The following is a 23747-nucleotide window of genomic DNA, read 5'->3' on the forward strand; positions in this document are numbered from 1 at the left end:
AGTCCAAGTTTGTGGTTCAGAACAGCCTTCCCCCTGAGGAAAGGACATGCTGTACAGACAATTTCTGCCTCTTTTTTTTTCTGCTTTCTCCCTGATACTCTCCAGACATACATGTTATTTTTTAGCTTTATTACAGCTCTTCCCCAGGCTCCAACATCCTTTCATATATCTTAGTTTTATTCCTCTAGCTTCTGATTTCAAATCACCTTGCCAGTCTTTACTTTCACTCCCACCACTTTTCTGCCATTTGTTGTCTTCATTAGCTCCCAGTTGTTTTAGGTACAGTAAAAATAAATGTTTCCCACCGATGAATCTCTAATTAAAATGAAGAAAAGAGCCTCAAGTAGAAGTTCAAATGTCCTGGATATTTACTAGCAACTGTGCTGATATACCACACTAGACAACTGGCTTTTTTATGTTTCTCAGTGTTTTCTAGGTAAGATTCAGCTCAGATGGCAGTAAAACTGAAGAACTGCCACTTCTTTGATTTGGCTGGGGAAAAGAAGGAGAAAAAAAGAGCTTCCAGTCAATCCTGTCATGTCTACATGTATAAGAGTGACTAGATGTTGCACTTTATCACTGCTAAATGAAAACCAGTTACAAGGTTGTAATTCTTTGCTCACTGGAAAAATTGAACGAGACAAGCTATTTCCACGTAGTTTTACATTTCACAGGTTGGACCACTTAAATATTAAGAAATATCTCCAAACCGCAACAGAAATATTTCCCAACACAAAAAAAAAACATTTGACTGGTGTTTGATTTTGCATAATACCTGTGTGGGAATGACAGAGATGTTCCTGCTGTGGCCTCACAGGGAGACTGCATCCCTGGAGGCACAGCTAAAGTAATTTTGAGTTGCCAGCTTGGGTACCACGAATGGTGTGAGCTGCACCAGCATGATGCTGAAATAGTCATGAATCCTTGCTAAATGCCCAGGCAGTCAGGTGTGGCCAAGAAGTGCTGAGCTGGGCCCGTCCATGCTGCAATCACATCTTCCCACTGCAGCTTGGATATTCCCTGCAGAGACAGTTTTGGCTCAGTGGTGCCATTAACTTTGCTGCTCTGTGCTAGCACCAGGATAAAAAGCTTCCCCAAAATGCATGACTGGGTGAAAGACATCCAACTGCCACCTGGAACCACAATCCAGAGGCACATTTAAACAGTATTGGAGCAAAATATCCCCTCATCATGATCCTGCAAAAACTCTCTGGCCAGCGGTCCATCAGATATGAAGCAGAAGGCATGTCACAAACTTGACATGCCTTAAGCATACTCAGCTACAAGAAAGGTCAGCAAAAGCTTGGAAAGCATGATGGCTTACAGGTGTTCTGAACTTCAAAGGACAGTACCCTTTCTAATTACTTGCATGGAATATTTAGTAGAAATCAGTAAGGCTGGGAGAACTACTCACTAACCCTACCAGCCAGGCATGCTAGAGAAGGCAGCAAGATGGACATGCAGAGGCCCACCTAGAAGATGACTCTGAGATACACAAGCCCAGACACATGGGCCATACATACCTGCCTTGCAGTTCGGCAGCTCGTGTAGCCTTATCCCAGGCAATGCCACAGTGGTCAGTCTGAGTACCAGCACCAGTCTGTCCATGGCAGCATGGTTCACAATGAACAAAGCACTCTGCTCAAAAGTTTGCCTGTAATTTGGAAAACCTATGGAGCTCTTTGCCATCCCTAACCATGCTGTCACCAATATTTGAATTAGCTGATTAAAGCTGCTTTGGGTGAGCATGTGGGTGAGCTCAGTTGTACCTTTGGCATGCAATGTAAATATACCTGTGCACTCCAAGTATACACCATCAAAGTATTGAAGCAAGAAGAGGAACTAGCATTTTCTGTTACTGCACTTTCCTTCTAAGGACTAAAGTATTAACATGATTTAGCATCCTTGCAGATCTCCCAGTCACTGGGGTAGCTGAGAGTGCAGTTGCCATTCAGAAGCTATTGCTGAAGCCACTGCTCACAAGATACATGATCTTTAACCATCCATCCCAATTATAGTTCATCTTTTATACATTTCTATAGAAACAGGAGCAGAAGCAGCAGCCAACAGTTAACACCGGAAGGCTGCTTAAATTTCTTTTTAGCGATGTCCCCTGTGGCTGCTGGTGGAGCAACATTCCCAAAATCAGAACAGGCAGCACCTCATATGCTATATAGTGCTGAACACCTCACACATGGGACCTAGATGTAGAAAGAATTTAACCTTTATCAGGCCCTTTTCACCTGGTGTAAGAGGAATGTAAGGCAATGGAAACTTCACTAACTGAGATTTAAGCCCACAGTTCAGTAGAAACAACACAAAAAGTTTTGGCACCACTGGGTCAGAAATTCCCACAGTATATTGTGTAACACTGCATTTTGGATCTACCATGTTTGTAGATGGTAGAAATCAGAGAGGCTTGGTAGAGAACAGGAAAAATAAACAAATCTGTAAGCCTCAATACCCATTGAAATGAATGAAATAATTGCAGCATGCAGAGGAACTGAACATCTTTCTTCATGCATTATTCTGCCCACACAAACACGCAACATTTCAAATCTCATCTTATGACTGACTTACGCCATCTTATTCTTTGTTAGGATACTTTTATCTTGTACCTTCACATTACTGTACCTTCAGTATTATGTCTCCAGGCAGCAATCTTCCATCTCTGGCAATTAGCCCATCTCGATAAATATGCTGTATAATAATGTGGACCAAAGGAGTCTCACTGCCTCCCACAATCCTAATTGCCAGGTTTTCATGGGCATTTGTACGGCTGATCTTGATGCAGGTAATTTCCCCATCTGGAATCAGGTGATACAACCTGGGAAAACCTGGAAATGCACATTGTAAGGTATTTATTTGGCATCACAGCTTTGCTTTCTTGACACATGCACTGCACAACTGCAGGTTTCTGCCAGTCAACCAAACTAGGTTTTGGGCATGGATATGACTTACACTAAGTGGGGAGGAAAGGATATATATGTTTGCGGAGTGGACTCGAAGGGATCTTTTTTTAATTAATACATTCAAACATCCTTTTTTTTTTTTTTCCCCACCCACAAAACACAGCTCTAAACCATTGATGTAATCCAAACAGATGAAATGTACTGAAGAAAACAAACAAACACAACAGTTACACATGCTAATGTTTTTAGGGAACAAAATACATTTTTAGTCACCAGAGACCCCTCTAAGCCAGGCCATGGTTCCTTGCTGGCCCTAGAGAAGATGTGCATGGACACTCCACAAACCTCCTTCCCCACTGTGATGGGCTGCACACCGTCTCACTTGTAGCATCCCAAGCTGCCCTGTTTTCCTCTATTTTTTGTGCCATAGCTGAGGACTGGGTGCTTGGCTTGTGACATCCAAGGAAGCATTCTTTTACCCTCAGCTGGCAGAAAGGCAAGATTTCTCAGGCAACCCAAAACAACCCAAAACAAACAGCAGTTTCCCTTCCAGACCCCTCTCTTTTCATCCCAGCTTGAACTCTAGGAATTAGGAATAACTGGTCCTTACTGTGACGTGTCTGTATTAAACCCACAGGACACTGCAGGTGCCTGGAGGGAAAGATCTCTGCTGGGCCGGGCAGCCTGGGTGTGAGGAAGAGGAACTAATCGTGGGCAGGGGTCCTTTCTGTATTTATAATGCACTGGAGAAGAGTATCCTCTTCCAAACCCTACTTTTCAGCTGGCATGTTTGCTTTCACAGCATGTCCCTAATACTTGCTTTCCTTCTAGGTCAATTCAAAACTTTAATCCACGTTCAACAGTGAGCAAAACTGAAGCAAAAGCACCAGTGAGTTTTCTAGCACAGGTATATCAGACTTCAAATATTTTGAATTCCCTACATGTAAATAAAGCTTTTGAGGGTTTTTTTTTTGTGGGGGGGTCCAACCCAGCACTTACATGAAAAACCTGTAAGTCAATAAATTAAGTGCTAATATTTTTTCAATAACCTATTTTAGAAATGAAAGTACAGTCATTGTTACTGCATAGCGGTAAAGTGTTAAATGAAAATTAACAGAGCAGTATGTGAAGCAGAATAAATATTTTCTACTACAGAATCAGCAGGTAACAAACTAGCAAGGTACCAAAACCTCTTGGGAGAGAGAAAGGGGAAAGAAAGAACAGAGAAAAAGTATAAGAAACAGCATGGTGCATCCCTTATTACTTCTTTGATCATGTGCTCACTAAAGAAGGAAACCATCTTCCTCCACATCTGTGAAAAGCACCTACCAGTAGCATAGACTTTGACTTTGTGGTTTTACACAGAGTCAACAGGCAATAAAAACCTATCTAGACAACTATACAGCCTTCATCAACCTAATATCCAAGTACTCATCTAGTTTATACTCTTGTGATAGCAGTTACTGCACTAATACAGATTTACTTCGGTTTTGTACACAACTTCAACATCTCAGGAATGGAATGTGCTTTATTTTCCCCATACTCCTCTATTTTCTGAATTGTTTGCCCATTTTGTAATTTGTTCCCTTTTCTCTAGCCTGAAGGATGGATCTAAATCCATCTAAATCCAGACCTTTAACCCAAATGCATAATTTGATGATCTGCTTGCTCTGGCTTCCCTTACAGTGCACAGGCACCCAAAGGCAGTGATACCAGCTTCACCACCCACTAATTAACTTCTGGAGGTGCTAAAGTCTCTCCACTGCTATGTAAGAAGAAAGGCAATCAATGCTGGCATCTCAGTGGGGTGGTTAAAGTCAGATGATACAATTACTCCTCAAAAATCACCGAAGGCCTGATCCTATACATCAGAATAAGCATGCACATTTAATACTCTCTGTGGGGCTATTGGTGTGTATGTGTATATAAGTAAAAATCCAAATGATAATCTGAACCCTCCCCCAGACCCTCTCTGCACAGAAATAGCATAAATATATATGTCCGTATATTTTGGAGGTTAACCAAGCAGAACTGCTTCCATTCCCTTTGCATTCACCTCATGTCCTAACTGTGCTTTTTTTATTCAAACGCTCATTTGCCTTCATTCCTCATACCTCAATCTGAAAATTTTTTGAAGGAATTACCCAGTTTCATTTCTCGGCCATGGAGAACTGTGGACTGAACAAGCTACTGACACTCCCTCATCATCTCAGCCTGTAATTATCCAAGAGCAAGATCAGAGAAATGTGGCAGTGAACAGGTCTCTACACTTATATAATGCTTGTATAAATATTTATATAGGATATAAACATGCATAAGTTTCCTTGCATCTTGAACAATGGTTTAATTGGTTTATTAAGTATTGCAGTGGCACTTGGCTGATTTTCAATATAACTTTTTGAAGAATCTTTCAGAGGAATTTTTACTGTCTAACATCATTCTCAACAAAACAAATCTTCCCAAGACATTTGTCTTGCCAGTCTGCAAGTCACTAGGTTTCTCTTTCCATAGTTAGCAGGATGTACTGTCTCACCTCCTGTCTTCATTTGATCTGTGTTCTTTATTGAATATAATTAATAAATTGCACCATTTTCCTCAGATGGGCCAAGGAACCAAAATAATTCCATGATCCCCTAATTTCTACTATATTCACTGAAGACTTGCCTCTTCTTTTCATCCCAGACATACACGTTGGTGTTTGTGTTACCAACAACCTAGACTGTCATAAGTGAAAGGCCAATGCCTATTTTAATAAACACAGGGTAAGTCTGACAAACTGAATGTATAAAAAACACTTTTTTTTTTTTTAGTAAGAAAATTCACTATAGCTTTTTATTCAAACAGTCTGCATGCACTGTGTGCAGTTGGTCAAAACCTACCATGGCTGTTTTGAAATAACGCCATGTCGGGAAAGCAATGCCTTCAACTTAAATTTTTCTAGTGTGTATACCATACCCAAAATAGGTGGACCCTGCTCCAGCACATGGTTGCATGCAATGAATGGGGCCTCAGCAAACCCAGTTTAAGGGCCCTAACTAAGTTGAGGGCTTGTACCGTTCACACATACACAGCCTGTTGTGAGGCTGGAGCATCAGTTTGCATAGACCCCATTTTCCAGCCCTTACACTCTTGATTAGAGTTCTCTGTTCCCTTTAACCAGGTTTTCCAGATCAGGAAAACCCAGGAGTATTGCATACCTTTCTTTACCATTTTATATTTCCAGTTCTTATATATCGAAGAGCTGCTGAATCTAGAAAGGAGAAAACTTTCTGTCTTGTTTTTGGTGATTCTTGCAGGTTTTCCCACAGAGTGCTGTGTTTTTGTCACCGAGGGTTGTATGGAGCATTCTGAATCTGTCAATATAATGAAATGTCATCTGTATTCAGAAAGGTAGTACGTGCTTTTCCCTCAAGCAATATTTTCCTTATATTAGTGTGCAATTTTATTGATATTTTCACACATCCCACTATGGTAACAAATAACATAGGAGAGACCAGCTTTACACAGTAAACTCCACTTGTCTGGTATGATGTAGGACACTGAGCACTCACTAGTATAGTAGCTATGAGACTGTAACACAAATTTTACAGTATGCTTAATATTTTATCCCCACAGTTTATGGTACTTAATGGCAAGTGTTTTCTCAGTGCTCAGGTTTCAGCTGACTTCTGTGTGCACCGTGCTCTTTCTGACAGTACTGCCATCAGGATAACTTCTGCCTTCACTGCCACAATCCAGTGTGACAAAGCACTAGCCACTGTTTGCCCTGACTCTGGAGTCCAGATCAACCAAAGGTCACTGTAAACAAAACCTGTGTCTCAGGTTGCAAGTCCTTGTTTAGATCAGAAGTTCTGACTGATGTGAGATGCCAGCCCATCTCCACAGATAACACTATCTGCAGGGACACGCGCTCATGCTTCCCAGCACCTCATCACCAGAACGTAAATGAAGCTTTTGTAAACTATTCTTGAAAAATTCTTGTCTGTGAATGTGATGTGCACTTGCACTAGCATGGAACTTTGTTCTACATATCTTCCTTTCCAACTGATTTTCATTTACCATTTCATTCTCTCAGTGGTTTGCCATCATTTTGATTTAATGCCTTCCATTATTTCTCCAGGGATGCTGGTCTGATACAGAGGACAGATAGAAGACAATGCCAGTTCTAATACCTCTTCTTGCTTTTGGACATTCCTCTCACCAAAGGAGTTCCAAAAGAACTAAATTCAAACTGTTGTAGAGTTGAAAGTGTCCCAAAAGAGTTGTAGCTGTCTCATCTGAAACAGGCAAATTTTATTGGTCTGCAGTGGAAGAAATGCTATAGAAATGATCTCTTCTGAAAATTGCCTGGCTTATCGTCCTGGAGCAGAGTACTTTCAACCAGCCCTGTAAGATTTTCCACAACTGTTTTGGGAAATTGGAACTGCAGCTGAATCAAAACTGGGGCAAACAGGAACAATATGGGATTTTTGTGGGGTGCAGCCTCCCTGAGATGAAGGTTGGGCTGCTGCTATCTTGTCCTGTGGCTGAATAAGCCACTTTCTTTTCTACATATAGAGAGTGTTAATGCCATGAAATGGTTGATACCTAGAGCCATCTGTGTTTCACTTACCTTCCTTTTCTTCGTCTACCTTTCCCAAACACTGAAGTACATATCATACATATCTATCTATTTTATAGGTATATAAAACACAACGAGACTCAGACTGAACAGTAGGAGTGAGATACAGCCATACGACAGGAGAGTGTCTTCTGTGGTGCTGCTAGCGCCTGCCAGGGCTTCCTTGGTCTTAACTGTTGCAAAGCAAAAACAATGCAGCCACCATGATACTCAGAGGAATGAGTTTCTCTTTGAACAATGTTTGACATCCTCAAGCAATCATAAATTCAATTAATTTTATAATTACTTTACTGCAAAATGGAACTGATGAACATTTTTGAAAACCAGCAGCATGGCTCCCTTTTACTGTAAATCTGTACAGAGGTTTTTGCAGTTGCATTCCCAAAATCTTTCCTCCTAAAGCATTAGCTGTTTTATGACTGATCTGTAGATCAGTTTGAGCAAAGAGTATATAGATACAGTATTTCCTCAAAGTGAATTTAAAGAGTGTGATGCCAAACAAATAAACATAGCAAAGCTGAAGCAGTCTTTGCTTGGGGATATTTTATCATTTAAGTAGATTGTCAAGGTCATTTACACTAGTACATAAAGTCAGAAGATATTACATCTTAAATGCATCAGTGCCAGAAAGATGTTCCTGTCAGCTTCCTTCACTTCTCAGAATGAAACCATCTCTTTTAAACTTTACTAATTTCTTTTTCAGACCTGGAAAGTTATTTGTAGCTGTAAGTGCTATTAATAAGATTACTATTCAGGCAGGTATCACAAGCTTGGGTGCTGCACTACAGACAAATACTTCTTTGCGTGTGTTATTTACAAATTTATAAATTATTACAAAAGAAAATCTTAATGCCTCCTTCCTCTAAATATTTTCTCACCAGTGTTTGCATTTTTCATTCACTTCTAATATTTTCTTTGGTTTGGAAAATGAACAGTTCTCTGTCAAAATGCCACCAAAACATTTAAATAGAGGAACAAAGAAAGCCTGAATAATTTCAGTACAAAATGGGCACATTGTCTAAACAAATCAAACCACAGGTTGCAAATGGGAATCGCGAAGTTATCTTCAGAGTGCAAGACTGTTAGCAGCTCCAGATATAGGATGGCATTAGACTGTAACTGTTCTTCTGCTATAATTATGAAAGAAATATATTTGCCAGTAGGCAAATTTTTCAGTGTCCCTGGGTAGCAGAGGAGTTTTCCAAAACCAGTACTGCATCCAGCTACAAGTTAAGCAGAATCAAGGTTATTTAAATGTTTTTCTCCCACACTAGGAATTATTATTTTGCCTTGTACCCTTACAGCTGAGCATTGGCCTCACAGACATATCAGCTTCAGATTAAAGGCACCTACACACTCTGCAGTGGGCAAATAGTAAATTTGACATCAGTGTTGCTCATGTTGAGGATCAATACATAGGTATGCACTATGATTTTCATTCTTGGAGCTCCTTTGACCAAAATACAGGCAAAAAATAAATATCAGCAACATCTGAACTAAGATGAGAAAATTCTTGAAAACTGGGGACAGATGGACTGTAATACATTGAGTTTTGACAGATGATCTGACAGCTCCTTTACCACAAAAAGGTTATCAGCCAGAAGATGTTATTTCACACTGTGCCTGGCACAGTCTCAGCTTTATTCTGCTCATGCGCTGACTACACCTGGTGAGGAAAGGAGCCACCAGAGAGATCACAAGATGCTGTCCAAACTCCTGGAGCAATGAGGCATGGCTGAGATGTGCTCTCAGGTGATGCCAGGCACGAAGCTGTGAAACCTGGGGCAAGGCAGCAGCAGGAATCAGTGCTCTCACACTGGGTGTGGGGGGGCAGGAACCACTACCCACAGGAGCACTTCCATTCCCAGAGAGCAGAGTAGCAATGGGGACACAGGCATGTGGAGATGCTTTTTTCCAATGGGTTTGGACTTGACCATTAGTGAGCACAGGGCAGAGCATACTGCTGCTATCCCTAAAGACTGACCAACAACTCTAACCAGGAGTCAAACTACAGACTGCTCAGAACAGCTGAGGATTTTTAAAAATAAATAAAAAAAGAAAACATACAGAATGATAGAAGAAAACAAGCCTCCAGCTGGCAGGATGAGAACTGCTACAGAAAGAAGTGTATTCATTTGCTCCTCCAGTAAGAAGAAACAGAGAGAGCCTTTGAGATGCCATTACATAAAACACCTGTTGCAGAGGACTGAGTAGCGATCCTTGTTAATGTGTATTTGTATTCCTGTAAGTTACTTGCAGTTTTTTAAAGACTAAATTGCTGAACTGTGTAATTAAAATGCATTCTTTGCATATGTAATTAATACAGTAATTTAGGTACCCAGCTTCTGTGATCTCATGCTTAAGAGTAACTGCTCATTAAGTAATTACATGCCTACCTTGTTTTTCCAGTGCAGCAGAATATATTTGGAAGCTTACAGGTAGGCTTGCTGCAGAAGAATGAAACCAGAAGCAGAGCCAAGGACAGAATGGCAATCTTGACACTCTGAGTGGGACCCTGAAGGGGCAATCACTTCTGGGCCCCATTATCTGTCCCTTAAAAAGGAGGCAACAGTGCCTTTCATTCTGCTGGAAATCTAAAGTCCAGTGTCATTTTCACATCTCCCTTTTATTACCATGTGGACTGTGCTGAGTTACTGAATAGGTATTGTTTGCATCCAGATCATACTCACACACTCTGGATATGAAACTGCACTTTTGGTGGAAAAAACAGTAAAGTAAGCTATAAACCCAGGTAGAAAGTGGCCATAAAAATGTCTATGCCCCATCCTGAAGAGGGGTCTTTTGAAAAGTATGAACTTGAAGCGTGCAGAATTTCACTCCAGCTGAAGAAGGGCAAGCTTTTGCTTACAATGGATTGAACAATTGCTAGGGAATGAGAAACATATCTGTCTGCTCAAGGAGGGATTTAGACAAATTACTTGCAAAATTTTACTCAGGGGGGGAAAAAAAGAATCGAAACACTAAAGTTATTAGTATATAAAGTAAATAAAAGGTGAGTGCCATGAGGATGGAGCCAGGCTCTTCTCGGTGGCAAACAATGATAGGACAAGGGGTAATGGGATCAAGCTGGAACACAAGAGGTTCCACTTAAATTTGAGAAAAAACTTCTTCTCAGTGAGGGTGACAGACACTGGAACAGGCTGCCCAGGGAGGTTGTGGAGTCTCCTTCCCTGGAGACATTCAAAACCCACCTGGACATGTTCCTGTGTGACCTCACCTAGGTGTTCCTGCTCTGGCAGGGGGATTGGACTAGATGATCTTCTGAGGTCCCTTCCAATCCCAAATATACTGTGATACTGTAATGATGTTTCCAGGCCAAGTAGTAGATTCACATTATTTTTATGGAAAAGATTCACAATTTTGAATTATCAGGTTTTGACTACATCAGCAAGTATGTGGACCAGGAGAGTAAGTACCAATAACACAGTAATGTAGTAGAACTCTCCTGAAGGAATAAGGGAATATTGAGAAGAAATATTGAACACTCTTCTCCGGTTCATTACTTCAAGAATAATGGTGCCTAAACACAGCATTTGGCAGCCTTTTGTCCTCATTGTGTGTGGGTTTCTATGATAATGTGAAATACAGAGAAAAGAGAAGTTGGATATTTGGTCCTTGTCAAGCTCCTAGCCTGGACATTTGATCTGGGAAGAGAAGTGAGATGCTGAGACATCAAGCAAAGGAATAATGAGCTCAGTGGAGACCTTGATTAAGATGACGATTCCAAATCTATCATCACTTCCTCTTGATGCACAAATGCTGATGTTGGCTTCATAATTATAGTCCAAAGCAATTAGTAACATTTGCTTATTGCTTTGAGAATGCCAAATGTTAAGTGTTCGTGCCTGTCAGACCCCTCATCCTTGACGTACATCAGACAAACTTACCTCTCCCCCTTGTTTAAGAGCACAGCATTCTTACCTCATCACCTGTCTGGCTGAGGTAATACAAGTCTGTCACCAAGGATCACACAGCAATGCAGGAATAACTACAGTACTTTGCACTTCCATACCATCCCCTCACTGGGAATTTCCAGCGCTTCATAAATATTAGCCAAAACTGATTGATTTCCTATCATGTATGATCACTGTGATCCATTTGCTTTAGGGGGACACATGCATGCTGATAAAGCCTCTTCAACAAAATGATACAGCAAATCAACAACAGCTCCAGCAATAGATCCCAGATCCCACAACCCAGGTGCTAGATACTGTGCTGGCTGTAGAATGCAGGCTGTTACCAGAACAGCCCTACATGAGGTCCCACACACCCCAGCAATATTCTTGCCTGCCAGTCACTAACAATTTTTAAAAGAAAATAAGAAAATATTGTATTTTCTGGGGTTTTTTTTAATCATGCACAGCCCACCACATGAAAGGCATGTCAGTCATGGACATCAAATTCCCACACGGATAAGGTCCCCTACCCCGTTCTAAGTGATAACACGTGAGAAGCAAAACATTACCTTCCCCTCCAACAGCAGAGTTTCGAACAGTCTCCCTTTCCTGGCCAGCCTGGCTGGAAACCGCACTTCCACTTGTTGTCCTTCGAAGAACACTGAAGGCCTTGTTTATTTTTTTAAAAGATCTGCTTCTTAGAGTGGACCGTTCAAAGTGTCGAGCTGCAACAGTAGGAAAAAACAAATCAATGCAGTTCAGCTGTTCTGGGCTAGAACCATGTCATTTCTGCAACTGTCGGCATAAAAAGGGCATACCAGCAACAGCAAGGCTGCCTGCACTTCACCTTTGCACCTGACTCCAGCTGACACTGCAAGGCTGCACCCACCTGAATCTGGGTATGATTATCCTCTCTCTGTCCCACACTCTGGAATTGCCACCTCCCCTCTTTCACCAGCCATGCATATAAATCTCCTGTGAGCATGGTGGCCTGGGAGAGAATAATCCTCAGCTGAGGCAGAATAAGCTCTGCCATTCTCAAGCTATATAAATTTGACCAAATAACCCTCTGGAACCTGTTGTTAAAAACTCTTATTGGAAAAAAACTGGCACCACTGCCTCGAAACCCTGCAATGCTTCCAAAGCTGCCAACAGTTTCATGTCAAGAATTCAAAGATTATCAGGTGGGAGACACCAACTATATCACATCATCTAACTTGGGTAAGGTAATAAATTAAAAAAAAAATCACAGTAGTTTCAAAACATGTCACGCTCTTTTCCATCCTTCTGAAGATGTCTTTGTGGCTGTTACTGCTGTCTTTTCGAGCTCTGCATGCTAGTCAAACAGAGTAATCTAATAATACAGCATTCCCTCAAACCAGACTGTGACCTCTAAGCTCAATGAAATCAGTGGGATTTAATTTCATTCTGGTGTTCTTTTCTTACCCTCCTCCTTTCCTCACCTCTCTAGCCCCATGCACTCAAGAGGATAGCACTGCTCATTTTTTACTCTTTCTTCAGCCCTTCATTCATCCTCACAACAGGCAGCTGGTGCAACACAAGGTAGGATATTCACTTTGGTTTCAGTGTCCTCAATGCAAGCTCTGAACTCACTGTTAACACCTCCAAGTCTTCTTTGGGCCAGGCCACGTTTTTTGAATATGACACTCATCTCATCAGAGCTGGGTGCAGTGTCACAGGGTGAAGGATCAAGGCAAGGTTTCCTGGTGCAACTTGTCCTTGACTCTGGTTATTTCAGCAGGACCAGCTCCTCTGAGTGACACCTCCATGGGAGGTCGGCAAACATCCCCCAAGATCCCAGGCACTTCTTAAGGTCTGTTTTCCTGCAAATTCTTGGCAACTGCCAAACACAGTTACCAACAGGCTTTTGGGTAAGTGCTCATGGCATGATCTATGTGGATTACTTGTGCCACTGTGTTTTGGTGAAGCTATTACACAGCTGCACCACCTCTCTGGCACATCACATATGCCATTTTGTCTTGCAAATGAGCTGATCTGCCTAAGAGTATTTCTTAAAACCTGCAGTTTGCATGTGTGCAGCTGGTCCTTCTACAGCTTGATGATGCCCCTGGCCAAGAAAATGTGTTTTTCACCTCAAATCTATTGGGTCACTGAGTGTGCAAATTGACAAGCTATGTAAAAATAAAGCTTTCACTCTCTCTCTCTTTTTTTTTTTTTTTAATTTTTTTTAAGCCTCTAACAACATATGTTTCACAGAAAATGAGTGCTGAAGGAGGCCACCAATCTCTGAAACCACCACTTTCACTTCTTACTTCTGTTTTGGTTGCTGCGATGCAGTTCTCCAGGGCTGCTGCCTGACTGGCTGTCCTCCGAGGTGGGGCTGAAGGCCGGGTTCACCAGCCCTGGCTCGTCTGTCATTAAGGCGATGGCCGCAGCTGCTGAGAGCTCGGGGCCCAGGGAGGTCACTGCGAGGCTGGAGCCATGGTCTGGAGAGCAGTCTTGGGAACGTCTCTTCCGTTCCTTAGTAAGGCCGTAGTGGGATGCTCCTTTACATCTAAGGAGAAGGGAGCAAAAGGGAGACATGATAACAAGTTGTATCTAAATGTTGTATACTTACGGAAATTATCTGGTGCCAAGGAATCACTCTGAGTACAAACTGCAACAATCGTAGTGGCTGATGAAACACAGACACTTAACAAGAGGGCAAAAACGCCAATCCCATCATGTTACAGAGACTCATAAAGAAGGAAAACTGTCCTCCAAATTAGCTGAATTAGCACCTTACATGGAGAGACTACTGCTGGTCAAGAAAATATAGAGATCCACAGCCTGCCCTGTAGTCTTGTGTATAAATAGTTACTGTAGGTGCAAGAGGACAGGATAGCAGATGGCTAATTAAACCAGAGGTTATGGCCTATAATTTTCCCTGTGCCTCTGGTCAATGAAAGAGAGCAGGATGAGACCTATTAACTTCTCCAGGTCTGCTGGTGAAATAAAAGGCACCTTACCCAGCCCTGTGCCCTGTCAAATCTTCCCAGTCACCAGAGTGGTCACACCAGGAGCACAGTGCTGTGGTCCTCCATGCAGGAGGCAGGATCTGCTCTTTGGGTAGAGGCCAATGCAATCCTTGAAGGCAGGGCTGCCAGAAAGGGCTGAATGCCTGACGATTGTGGGAATTGAGTCCCCATGCTGTGCCTGTACAGACTATTTACTACGTGAACTGCACCTGATCAATTATTTTCAAATCCAGCCATGGAGGTGAAATTTCCAGTTTGGTTGAGACATTAAAACAGAGAGGTTGTCACCGTGGTGGATAAAAACATGCGAGAGGTGGTGGAGTGTCCCACTGGCCCCACCAGAGCCAAGGAGGGAGCACAGACCTCAGAACAATGTCTTTGGGCCAACCTGGGACTTCCACCAGTTTGGGGACCTCAGGGCTGGTTCTAAAATAATTCCAGAGGAACATCCAAATCCTAAATCCTGACTCAACCTCTTCAGAAACAAAATCCTCCATTTCTGTGGAGACATGAATATTCCCAGAAGAGCTGAAGATACAGCATTGTAAGAGGCAAATTACAAGCCTGCTTTGGAACAACTTACTTGTGGTCCCAACCTTCTGCTCTAGATTCATACTAGACAGCAGAGGCAGGACTATGCATGGCTTTCCTTTCTTAAGACTTGTTAAAGAAAGTCACTTGAATGAAATTGGAAGTCACTGTACTCTTCATGAGTCACTATTTAACTGAAGCTACGTAACAACTGAAGAGACAGAGTGGTCCAAGGATACAACACTTATGACATTTCTCCAGCACCACTTCTGTCCAGTGCCCACCCATTAGAACCTCATTCACTGCATTAAAAATAAAATCTGCTTTTTAATCATAATCTAATGAGCTTGGCCTGCTTTCAGTTACTATGATCTCTTTCTTCATAGTGAAGGGTAACTGATGACTTTCATGAAAGTGCCCTGTAGGATGAACTCACAGAAATGACTGCAGAAACCCTGAAGGAGAGAAAGCTCTTTGTAATACATGGCATACACAAAAGGCAATGCATAATACATACAGTACACAATGCTAGTGGGTTAAGTGTCAGAAGAAGAACTACTACACTGAACAGAGTGTAGCCTTGGAAGAGATATGATTTATGGGACAGAAAGATGAGATGAGGATGAGTCACAGAGCTCTCTGTATCAGCTTTGAAGTAGTGGTCTAATTTCTCTTATAGTATTGGCTTTTTATGAGACAATTGAACTAAACTCTGTTTTTTAGCACTAAATTATGATTTACCATCGTTTACCATCATTTCCCTCATACTGCTTCTGACAACTTCCATCTTAAAGAGGAAAAGAAAAAGCCCAACTCAAACCGTATCACACTAATGCAGTTGTTTAAGGGCTTTGTATACGCTTTAAGGTTTGGATGGGAATGGCTGTGACAGAAGTTATTTCTAAAACCTTTCACAAGCAAAAGGAGGTGTCTCAAAAAAAATGTTCTTATGGAAGAGAAGGATGGTCAACTATTTCAAAAGGCCAACAAAATGCTGTTTGGACATCTATGCCAAGACTAGACTGCAACAACAATAATGTAAAATAGAAAGGAAGAGCTCTCCTGCCTCCACTACAGCAGGCATTTTCCTATTCCTTCCCGCACAAAGAGGCTTGACTTCTTACCTCTCCCAGCACCCCACACCCTGGCATGACGCTCTCCTTTATATTTCATTTATATTTCAGAATGTGACAGGAGATACTCCTACTATACAATTTATTTTATTTTCCTCTTTTTCACTATGCCAGTAAAGTTTCAGCAGTTGATATTAGGGCACCAGCCTCGTGACTGTGTCCTCCAAAGAAGACAATTCTTATTTTTAGTGTATTTCATGAAGATCTACATGAAGATCAGAAGAAGCTCTGCCCAAAGATGCCCAGCTATGTGGATTCAGCTGCTGCCTGGTGCTCATCTGCACTTCACTACTAAAGCCTCCACTTTCTGTGGAAATCCTCACTCGCTGCTGCTTGGCTGCACTGCAGACACCTCGTTAACAACATCAGTCCAACAGCAATGAACAGAAGACAGTCACTTTGAACGCAGAGAGGGCTGATCCAGTTTCAGATGTGGCTTATTGGAGAAGACAAGTTGTCATGATACAAAGCACAAGGCATATCTTTCTAACTCTGCCAGAAATAGTTAAAAGAGAACCAAAGCTCTCAACATATGAGCACTGAAGCTATTTCTTAAATAATTGTGGCAGGCATAAATGAACACAAATCAAGCCCTCTTTCTTCAGATTAACACACTGTCCTTGAAGAAGGAAAAAAAGAAGTCCCAAGCTTTCAAACTTGTAATAAAATCTACAACAGCATCCCTTCACTTTCATTGTTTTCCTTGTGCTGACACTGCTGTGATAACAGAAAACAGAAGAGACGACTGTCTAAGTGGAATCATATTTATAGTGTCTCAGCTACGTTTTTCCATATGGTTGCTTTTGGCTCCCAGAAAAGAGAGATCCATAAAAAGCTACATACCAGTACTAACTACCTCTCTCATTGTGATTATTAATCAGTTGCCTGATTTACAGCTGGAAGAGTGAGATACCTGATTAGCGTAGGCCAGTCAGAAAGCGAACACAATGCTGTCTGGTGGCCAAGGTGAACTACAGATTTATGTTCCTTCTCAGTCCCATTGGACAATCAGTACATCCGTGCAGCCGTAAGATACCGAAACAATTTGAAGGCCAAAACCAAGAGAGATAAACAGACATTAATAATGTGTGTTGTACAACTCATGCTATTAAAGCAGTGTCACTAGGTGCATATGGGAAATTCAGAAAATGGTTTCTTCTGTTTGCAAGCCTCTTTTATGAAGCAGAAATATGCTGTTCTAAATACTGTCTGTATGAGCTAGCAGCCAGGCAGCGAGCAGGCAGTGGTGGCTGCTGGAACTTCACCTGGGGCTGGCAGCAGCACCGGTGGCCACAGAGCAAGCCTTGCCACGCACCCTGCTCCACACATGAGGAAGGCCCTGCAGCCCAGTACTCAGGAGCTGCACGTCCCAAGCGCTGAAGTCCAGAGATCCAAAACCTTGTGGCTGCCTTAACATGGTCCTACTGTTCGTAAAAACAAGCTTCAGTCAAACTGAAAGCCAACAGAAACATTTTCATGTTATTTGCAAATACAAATGAAAGCAGTGGTTTAAAAGCAGAGATGTGTTTTCCTTGCAGCATCACACACTCACACAGCATAGCAAGGAGGGCCTGAAAGTGAGGTTGACCTCAAGGATTTCCATCATTCAGGCTGACACATGGGCAAAACGTAAAGGCAAAACATAACAAGAACAACTGCATGGATTTTTTTTACTTCAATTCTAGTGATATAAATGAAACCATAGCACAGACAAAAAATATATGTGTATATTTATAATGTGTTTGCTTTTTAAAAAAATGCCCTGCCTTCTGTCTACGTCACTTCACAGCTTATCCCTCTTTCTCCTTGTCTCACACCCGACTGTCTGGGCTGGCAACAGGGGAAAAAAGTGAATCTAGAGACTGACAGGGCTTGTGAGCCAGGTCTGGCACAAATAAACGGAGCAGAAGCTCTCCCTACCCAGCTACAGCAGCACTTTCCCAACCTCACTTCTAGCACACTCATATTTTGGGTCTGTTTTGCTTTAAAGCAGCAGCAATGAACACATTGAATGCAATTAAGAATAACGTATACAAAGCACTCACAATTGCCCAGCAGAAGAAAATACTGCATAATGGGCTGCCATCGTTTATCAGAAGCTCAACCCTGATCAGAGCAGACAAGTGTGTTTCAGCTGTGCCCTCCCTGCAAGCAGTTTCATCCTCATTTAATTTGGCCTTTACACAAGCCAGGACCAGAAGTACCAACAGTACGTATCACATCCCGACCCTCTCACACAAACTCTCCTGGCTGCTGGGGTACCCTTGAACCGATCCATCAGAAAGGCTGATGGAGAAAATGAAGGTGACCAAGGTGCTGATAACCTCACTTGTGAGACCTGGTGAGAGGTTCCTGCCATGTCTGGGAAGCAAGGGGGAATTTGAAGTGAAGAGGCTGACTCACAAAAGGGTGTTGGCAGTTCCTGCCCCATGGGAACCATTTGCACTGTGTGTGCATCAGCAGTGATTGTAGCCCAAACATAACGCAAATACCTACCATATGGATTTCAGGCCAAATGCCTAAATTTTAAAGCTTTCTGAAACTTCATCATAAGTGCATGTACTGACTTTGTCAGTTCTTAGGCAGAGATCACACCGACTGTTCTGATCTTACTTTTGATCACCTTGCACCGGGAACAAGAGCAAAAAAAACAAACTCTCCAGAACTCCAACCAAATCCCATGTTATGGATCTAAGCTAAAAGGCAGCAAATACACAGTCTCCCATCCAGACCAACCATATTGGTGCTTAAGTGGCCAGAAGCTCAACATTTTCAACAGTGAAGGTGACTAATACCTTGCTGCTTCTTACACCCAATGATGTTGTATCACATTGGCTCAGAAATCTGGCTCCTGTGAATTCTGGTCCTACATGCAAAATTCTTCTTGTTGGCTATACATGAAAACCAATCCTGGGACTGAATGCTTAACAGCAATGCCTTATCCTTGGTAATTCTGAATTCTTGCATGGATTAATTGCTGCATGAATGCTGCACATGGAAAAAAAAGCTACATAAATAAGTACCTGATTTTTTTTTCTTTTAGTGCATTTTTCTTTTCTGCTTTTTAGAAAGGATTGTGTCATATCAAAGCATTCCTCAGGCTACTGTGGACACCAGCTATAGCTAGGGAGGTCCTGACTACATTAAACCTTCTTCAATATTCATAAAGAAGAGGATCAGGCATTTAAAAAGCAAAGCTTAAGCTTATGGATTACAGTTTCCAACCAACATTTGCTGAAAGTCAGGCTGCAAAAACCTTGTCTAAACATGCAGCTAGAAACTGGATGTTCTCTGCACCTGCACCTGTATTTCATAATGCCAGCAACGTTTCTAGATGCTCATCACTGCTGTTCTGTGAACTCTGTACTTTGACATTGATGCACTTGGGTATCCTCTCCCTGATGGTTTCCCTTGTCACGGTGCCACAGGCTTGCCATCTTGTTTGAGGAAAAATAACTGTTCATTTTTCACCTAAGTGGGAAATCGTCCCAGTTACTATTACTCTTCCACTTCAATAACCCCATAAACAAAAGCCTTTTAGAGACAGCTTCCTGACACCTGGGGCATCGGGGCTGGCTGGGGCAGAGGCACGGGCCAGCGGCTTGAATCCCGCTCCCTCCACAGGGCTGGAGGGCTGGGCATGAGCAGTTCCGCCTACACTCCCATAAACAACACTCTTCCCTGTGTCAGCATGGCGATAACTACGACAGAAGTTCAGATGAGGCAAATGGCTTCTGTGTCTAGCTGTCAGAGAGATTTTCTCATGTTATTCGCTCTCTGTTGTCAACCAGAGGCCTTTGCTAAAGTATAAACACATAGTGGATATAGTGATTCTATATTTCTGCATTACTACTCTCTAAATATTTATAAAGGTCCTCATAACATTTATTTCTTTAAGCTAAAATTATTTAGATTAAATACTTTCCCATAAAAAAGGAAAAACCCTTCATATATATATATATATATATATATATATATATATGTATATATAATTTTTTTTCCCCAGTGTAATTTCTGCATATCCCTGATATGGTTTCTTAGAGGTTTTTTTTTTAATGAAGCTATCATAATTCAATAAGCTCTGGAACTACCTTACTGGTAAAGCCTAAAGATGTGTTGTGTCCTGTCCATAAAGATCTGACCCCAGAGACAGGCTGTCATTTTGCAATGTTTTTGCACTATAATGCTGTCAAACAAAATGTATTCGTATATTATATAAAGAACATGTGCAGGAATATCTGTGTACTTACACATCCATGTCAGATACTCTGTATGAACACCACTAGAAAAATGACTTATAGTTCCCACAGATGAAAAAACCCAAACAAACAAAACCACAAACAACAGCAAACCCAACAGTTTTCTAAGCATATGAAGAAGCTATATATTGAGCATTTTTTATAATTACTACGTTAGTCATCAGCTACAGTGACATATTCCTAATTCTGTGATTTGGTTGCTGAGAAGGAGCAAGCATAGCTAGTGATTCTGGTACAGGCTCTTGGAAGTATTTTGCATTGGTGAAGAATGGAATTGCAGTTCAGAGTTCAGTCCCCACAGTTCCCAAAACTTCCGACAGATGGACAGTTGGTACCAGACACACACTGAACGAGGACTCAATGGAAACCAAATCCCCATTTTAAATTTGACTGCTCATACTGAGGGAAGGGAGGAATCTCCAGATTTCCTACTAATTTCCAGGAGGTTGAAAGAACTTGGAACACACTTTTGTTCTTAAAATATTGTAGAGTTTAAACATCACATACATGCTACCAAAGAGTCATGTAACATGTGGTCATGTTTAAGCTTTTAATTCCATTCAATAAGCAAAAAGCTGTACTGCAGCCACCATCATCAGCTTCTCTTATGAAATCTCCTAAAAGGCCCATTAACCTCTATCATGGGAAAGGGAACTGGAAGAAATAGGTAAACAATGCTAGTTGCCTGCAATTGTGGGCAAAAATCATGCTGGGGTTATTGTGCAATGATCCCGGTTGTTCTTGGGACCGTGTACAAATTGTTGATCCAGATCACATTATCTCCCTCCCCTGACAGTTCTTCCAGGCCATTACTTTGTCACTGATGATTTTAAAACTACGACTGTACTGATTTCTCCTCAAGGTTCAGGCATCATTTCAAGTTCTAGTGTTAAACCATTCAAAAAAATTGCAGCTGTCTTACATATAGAGGAACAGAGCTGTAAATTGTTTGCCACAGCTGAGATGGGCAAGTCAGCACACAGGCTGGAAATGCCAATTTCTTTTATGGATTAGCACAGCTTCTATTGTGCCTAACACAACTACTACCTTAGAGGATCTAATATTTACAATTGACTTTGTGGCTTCACCTTCTGTTGCCCTTTCCCCACCTGTGCCCAAGCTACCAATGCTTTGAGAATGCACAAGGACATCCGCAGCCTTTTCCGGTACTGACATAAGGCATGACCTTGGGTTGCCACCACAGCTTCTACCTTTTCAATGCTGCCTTTAAATGTTTGTAGTGTTTGTACAACACAAAGAGACCTCAAGCAACAGAAGTGAGGCTGAAAGAATGTAGTCAGCCTATTCATCATTATTTGCACCTAGATTACTATAAACAAACATATTTCATCACAGAGAAGTTACTGGCCAGCAATACAGAACCGCAGTGATCTTTTGTGATGCAAAACAACAACAGTATTTATTTATACTGAACTTACCTGTGAAGGACAACGGTGGGTCCGTGGATTCCCTGACAGAGGGCATGGGAACAGAAATTAGCCTTGAAGATATGAAGGCCTACCCATGAGAAAGATGGGAGTAAAGCAGTACCCAGAGATGTTAAGGATGTACCCGTGAGAGAGAAGGGAGTAAAAGAGTAACACTGATGATAGCAAAAATAGCCAATGAGATGTTACTGCTGTAACTTGTAACCAATAGCGGAGAGACACATGAATTGGTAGAACTGTATAAAAATGCACTTGTGGCAATAAATGGCATCTACTACTTTTATACTGGAAGAACTTGGTCTATGTTGTTTGTCCGTCTCAACCACAAAACTTACGCAATTAAATACTAAAGCTCCCCAAGAGTGAGCTAATAATATTAAACATATCTGATGCAATCTACTCACACCAGCTGACACAAACAAAGAAAACAGAGGAGCAGCACACTATCTCTGACTCTTGGTAGATGCTCAGGTACTGACACAGCAAGGAGTATATGAGTACCTGGCTAGGAGAGCAAAATAAGAGGGAAAAATAAAACACATGGCACTAACATTTTTGAGCTGCTGAGAACCTTGCAGACAGCTTCTAGTGCTTTTGGCGTTCAACAGCTTATAATACATCATTTAAACCAGCTAAACCTGTTCAAGTGTTATATTAAAGTCCTGAAGCACTCAAAACTCTTCTCTACTTCAGTGAAGCTGGATTGATTGAAACCCTACCAGGTGCTTTCATTACCTTCCAGAATTGCACTGTTTTCTACATAACATACCTTAAAGCTTCAGCCTTCCTCATTCATGAAGAAGAGTAAAACTGGGACATTGTTTCCAAAGAAAGTGCGAAAACATAAATTAGGAAGACCTCGATAGTTTTCTTCACAGAAAACTTGGGTACTTATCAATAGTTGTATATTCTTTTATCTACAATTGGTGTGCAATCGCATGCAGTGAGTGTCAGTTGGGTATTTGGAAAGTGATATAACACTTGCTATCAGCAGCTGTCAGCTTCATAGCTGGTTTCAGACTCACCCAAGATCACTCAAAATACAGCACTGGTACCCTGCAGGCAATCTTGACCACTGATTTTGCCTTATACTAACAAAATAATAATATAATCTTTTTCCAGTAGGAATTGAGATCGTATGTAATGAGACTGCAGCAGAATCACTGAATATATACTTCATTTAGAACCTTAACTGAAAAATGAGCCTGAGTAAAATTACAGCATATATATACAAAGACTCAAAAAATGTTAATGCTGCTAAAATCAAGTTATCTGTGACAAAAATAACAAGTTTAAGGAAAAACAAATTCTTGAAGTGTTGCAATGCTATACCTCACAATCTGGTACGCTGTTTTTCAAATTGTGTGAACACACACATAGTTAATGTTAAGAATAAACATTCAATCTGTTGATGCATATGTTTTTCATGTTTATTGTTCAGTGTTTTGATCACTGGGTTATATTCAACTAGTCTCCTGGAACTCAGTATCTCAGCATTGTCTTCTCCTCTTATTATCCACACCTATACTATAAAGACTTCATGATGCAGTGAGCAAAATATGCTTGCAATGGAACAAGAGGTTTTGGGTTTTTGACAAGAGTGACAGTATCAGCATAACTCAATTCTTGCAGCTACAGACAGAAGAGCCTGCCAGACAGAAACTTTGTACTTACACATACTTAGCACACATTTCTTTTAAAAATAAAACTAGTTACAGTATCTGCTATGACACAAACTCAATAAGCCAGCACTGCTGAGAGCAGCATTGAGGCTTCTGTTAGCACAAAGCAGTGACACTTATACATAAGCATCTAGATGTAAAATAATAACAAGGGGACATTGTGTTCAATTTCAAGGTGTTTTCAACCCAACGCCTGGGTTTACTAATATGTTCTCCACTGGAAATTACGGGAAACAGGGGGGCTG

At 41.4% G+C, this 23747-nt stretch overlaps 1 protein-coding gene across 11 annotated transcripts in view; it reads right to left on the reverse strand.

Annotated features, from left to right (window-relative positions):
* LNX1 (ligand of numb-protein X 1) overlaps positions 1–23747 on the reverse strand; it is a 157400-nt gene that overhangs the window by 22078 nt on the left and 111575 nt on the right. For 9 of the 11 annotated variants that reach the window (XM_021285931.2, XM_065060900.1, XM_065060903.1 and 6 more), the window contains 4 exons: positions 13745–13986; positions 12020–12175; positions 6110–6265; positions 2635–2837 (listed from right to left, as the gene is read on the reverse strand). In XM_021285931.2, coding sequence (XP_021141606.2) covers positions 2635–2837; positions 6110–6265; positions 12020–12175; positions 13745–13986 — 757 coding nt within the window. The remainder of the gene's footprint in view (positions 1–2634; positions 2838–6109; positions 6266–12019; positions 12176–13744; positions 13987–23747) is intronic. The other 2 variants (XM_065060907.1, XM_005501209.3) reach the window with 1 other exon arrangement.

This window comes from Columba livia, chromosome 4 (genome assembly GCF_036013475.1).
Source record: "Columba livia isolate bColLiv1 breed racing homer chromosome 4, bColLiv1.pat.W.v2, whole genome shotgun sequence".
Classification (NCBI taxonomy): Eukaryota; Metazoa; Chordata; class Aves; order Columbiformes; family Columbidae; genus Columba; species Columba livia.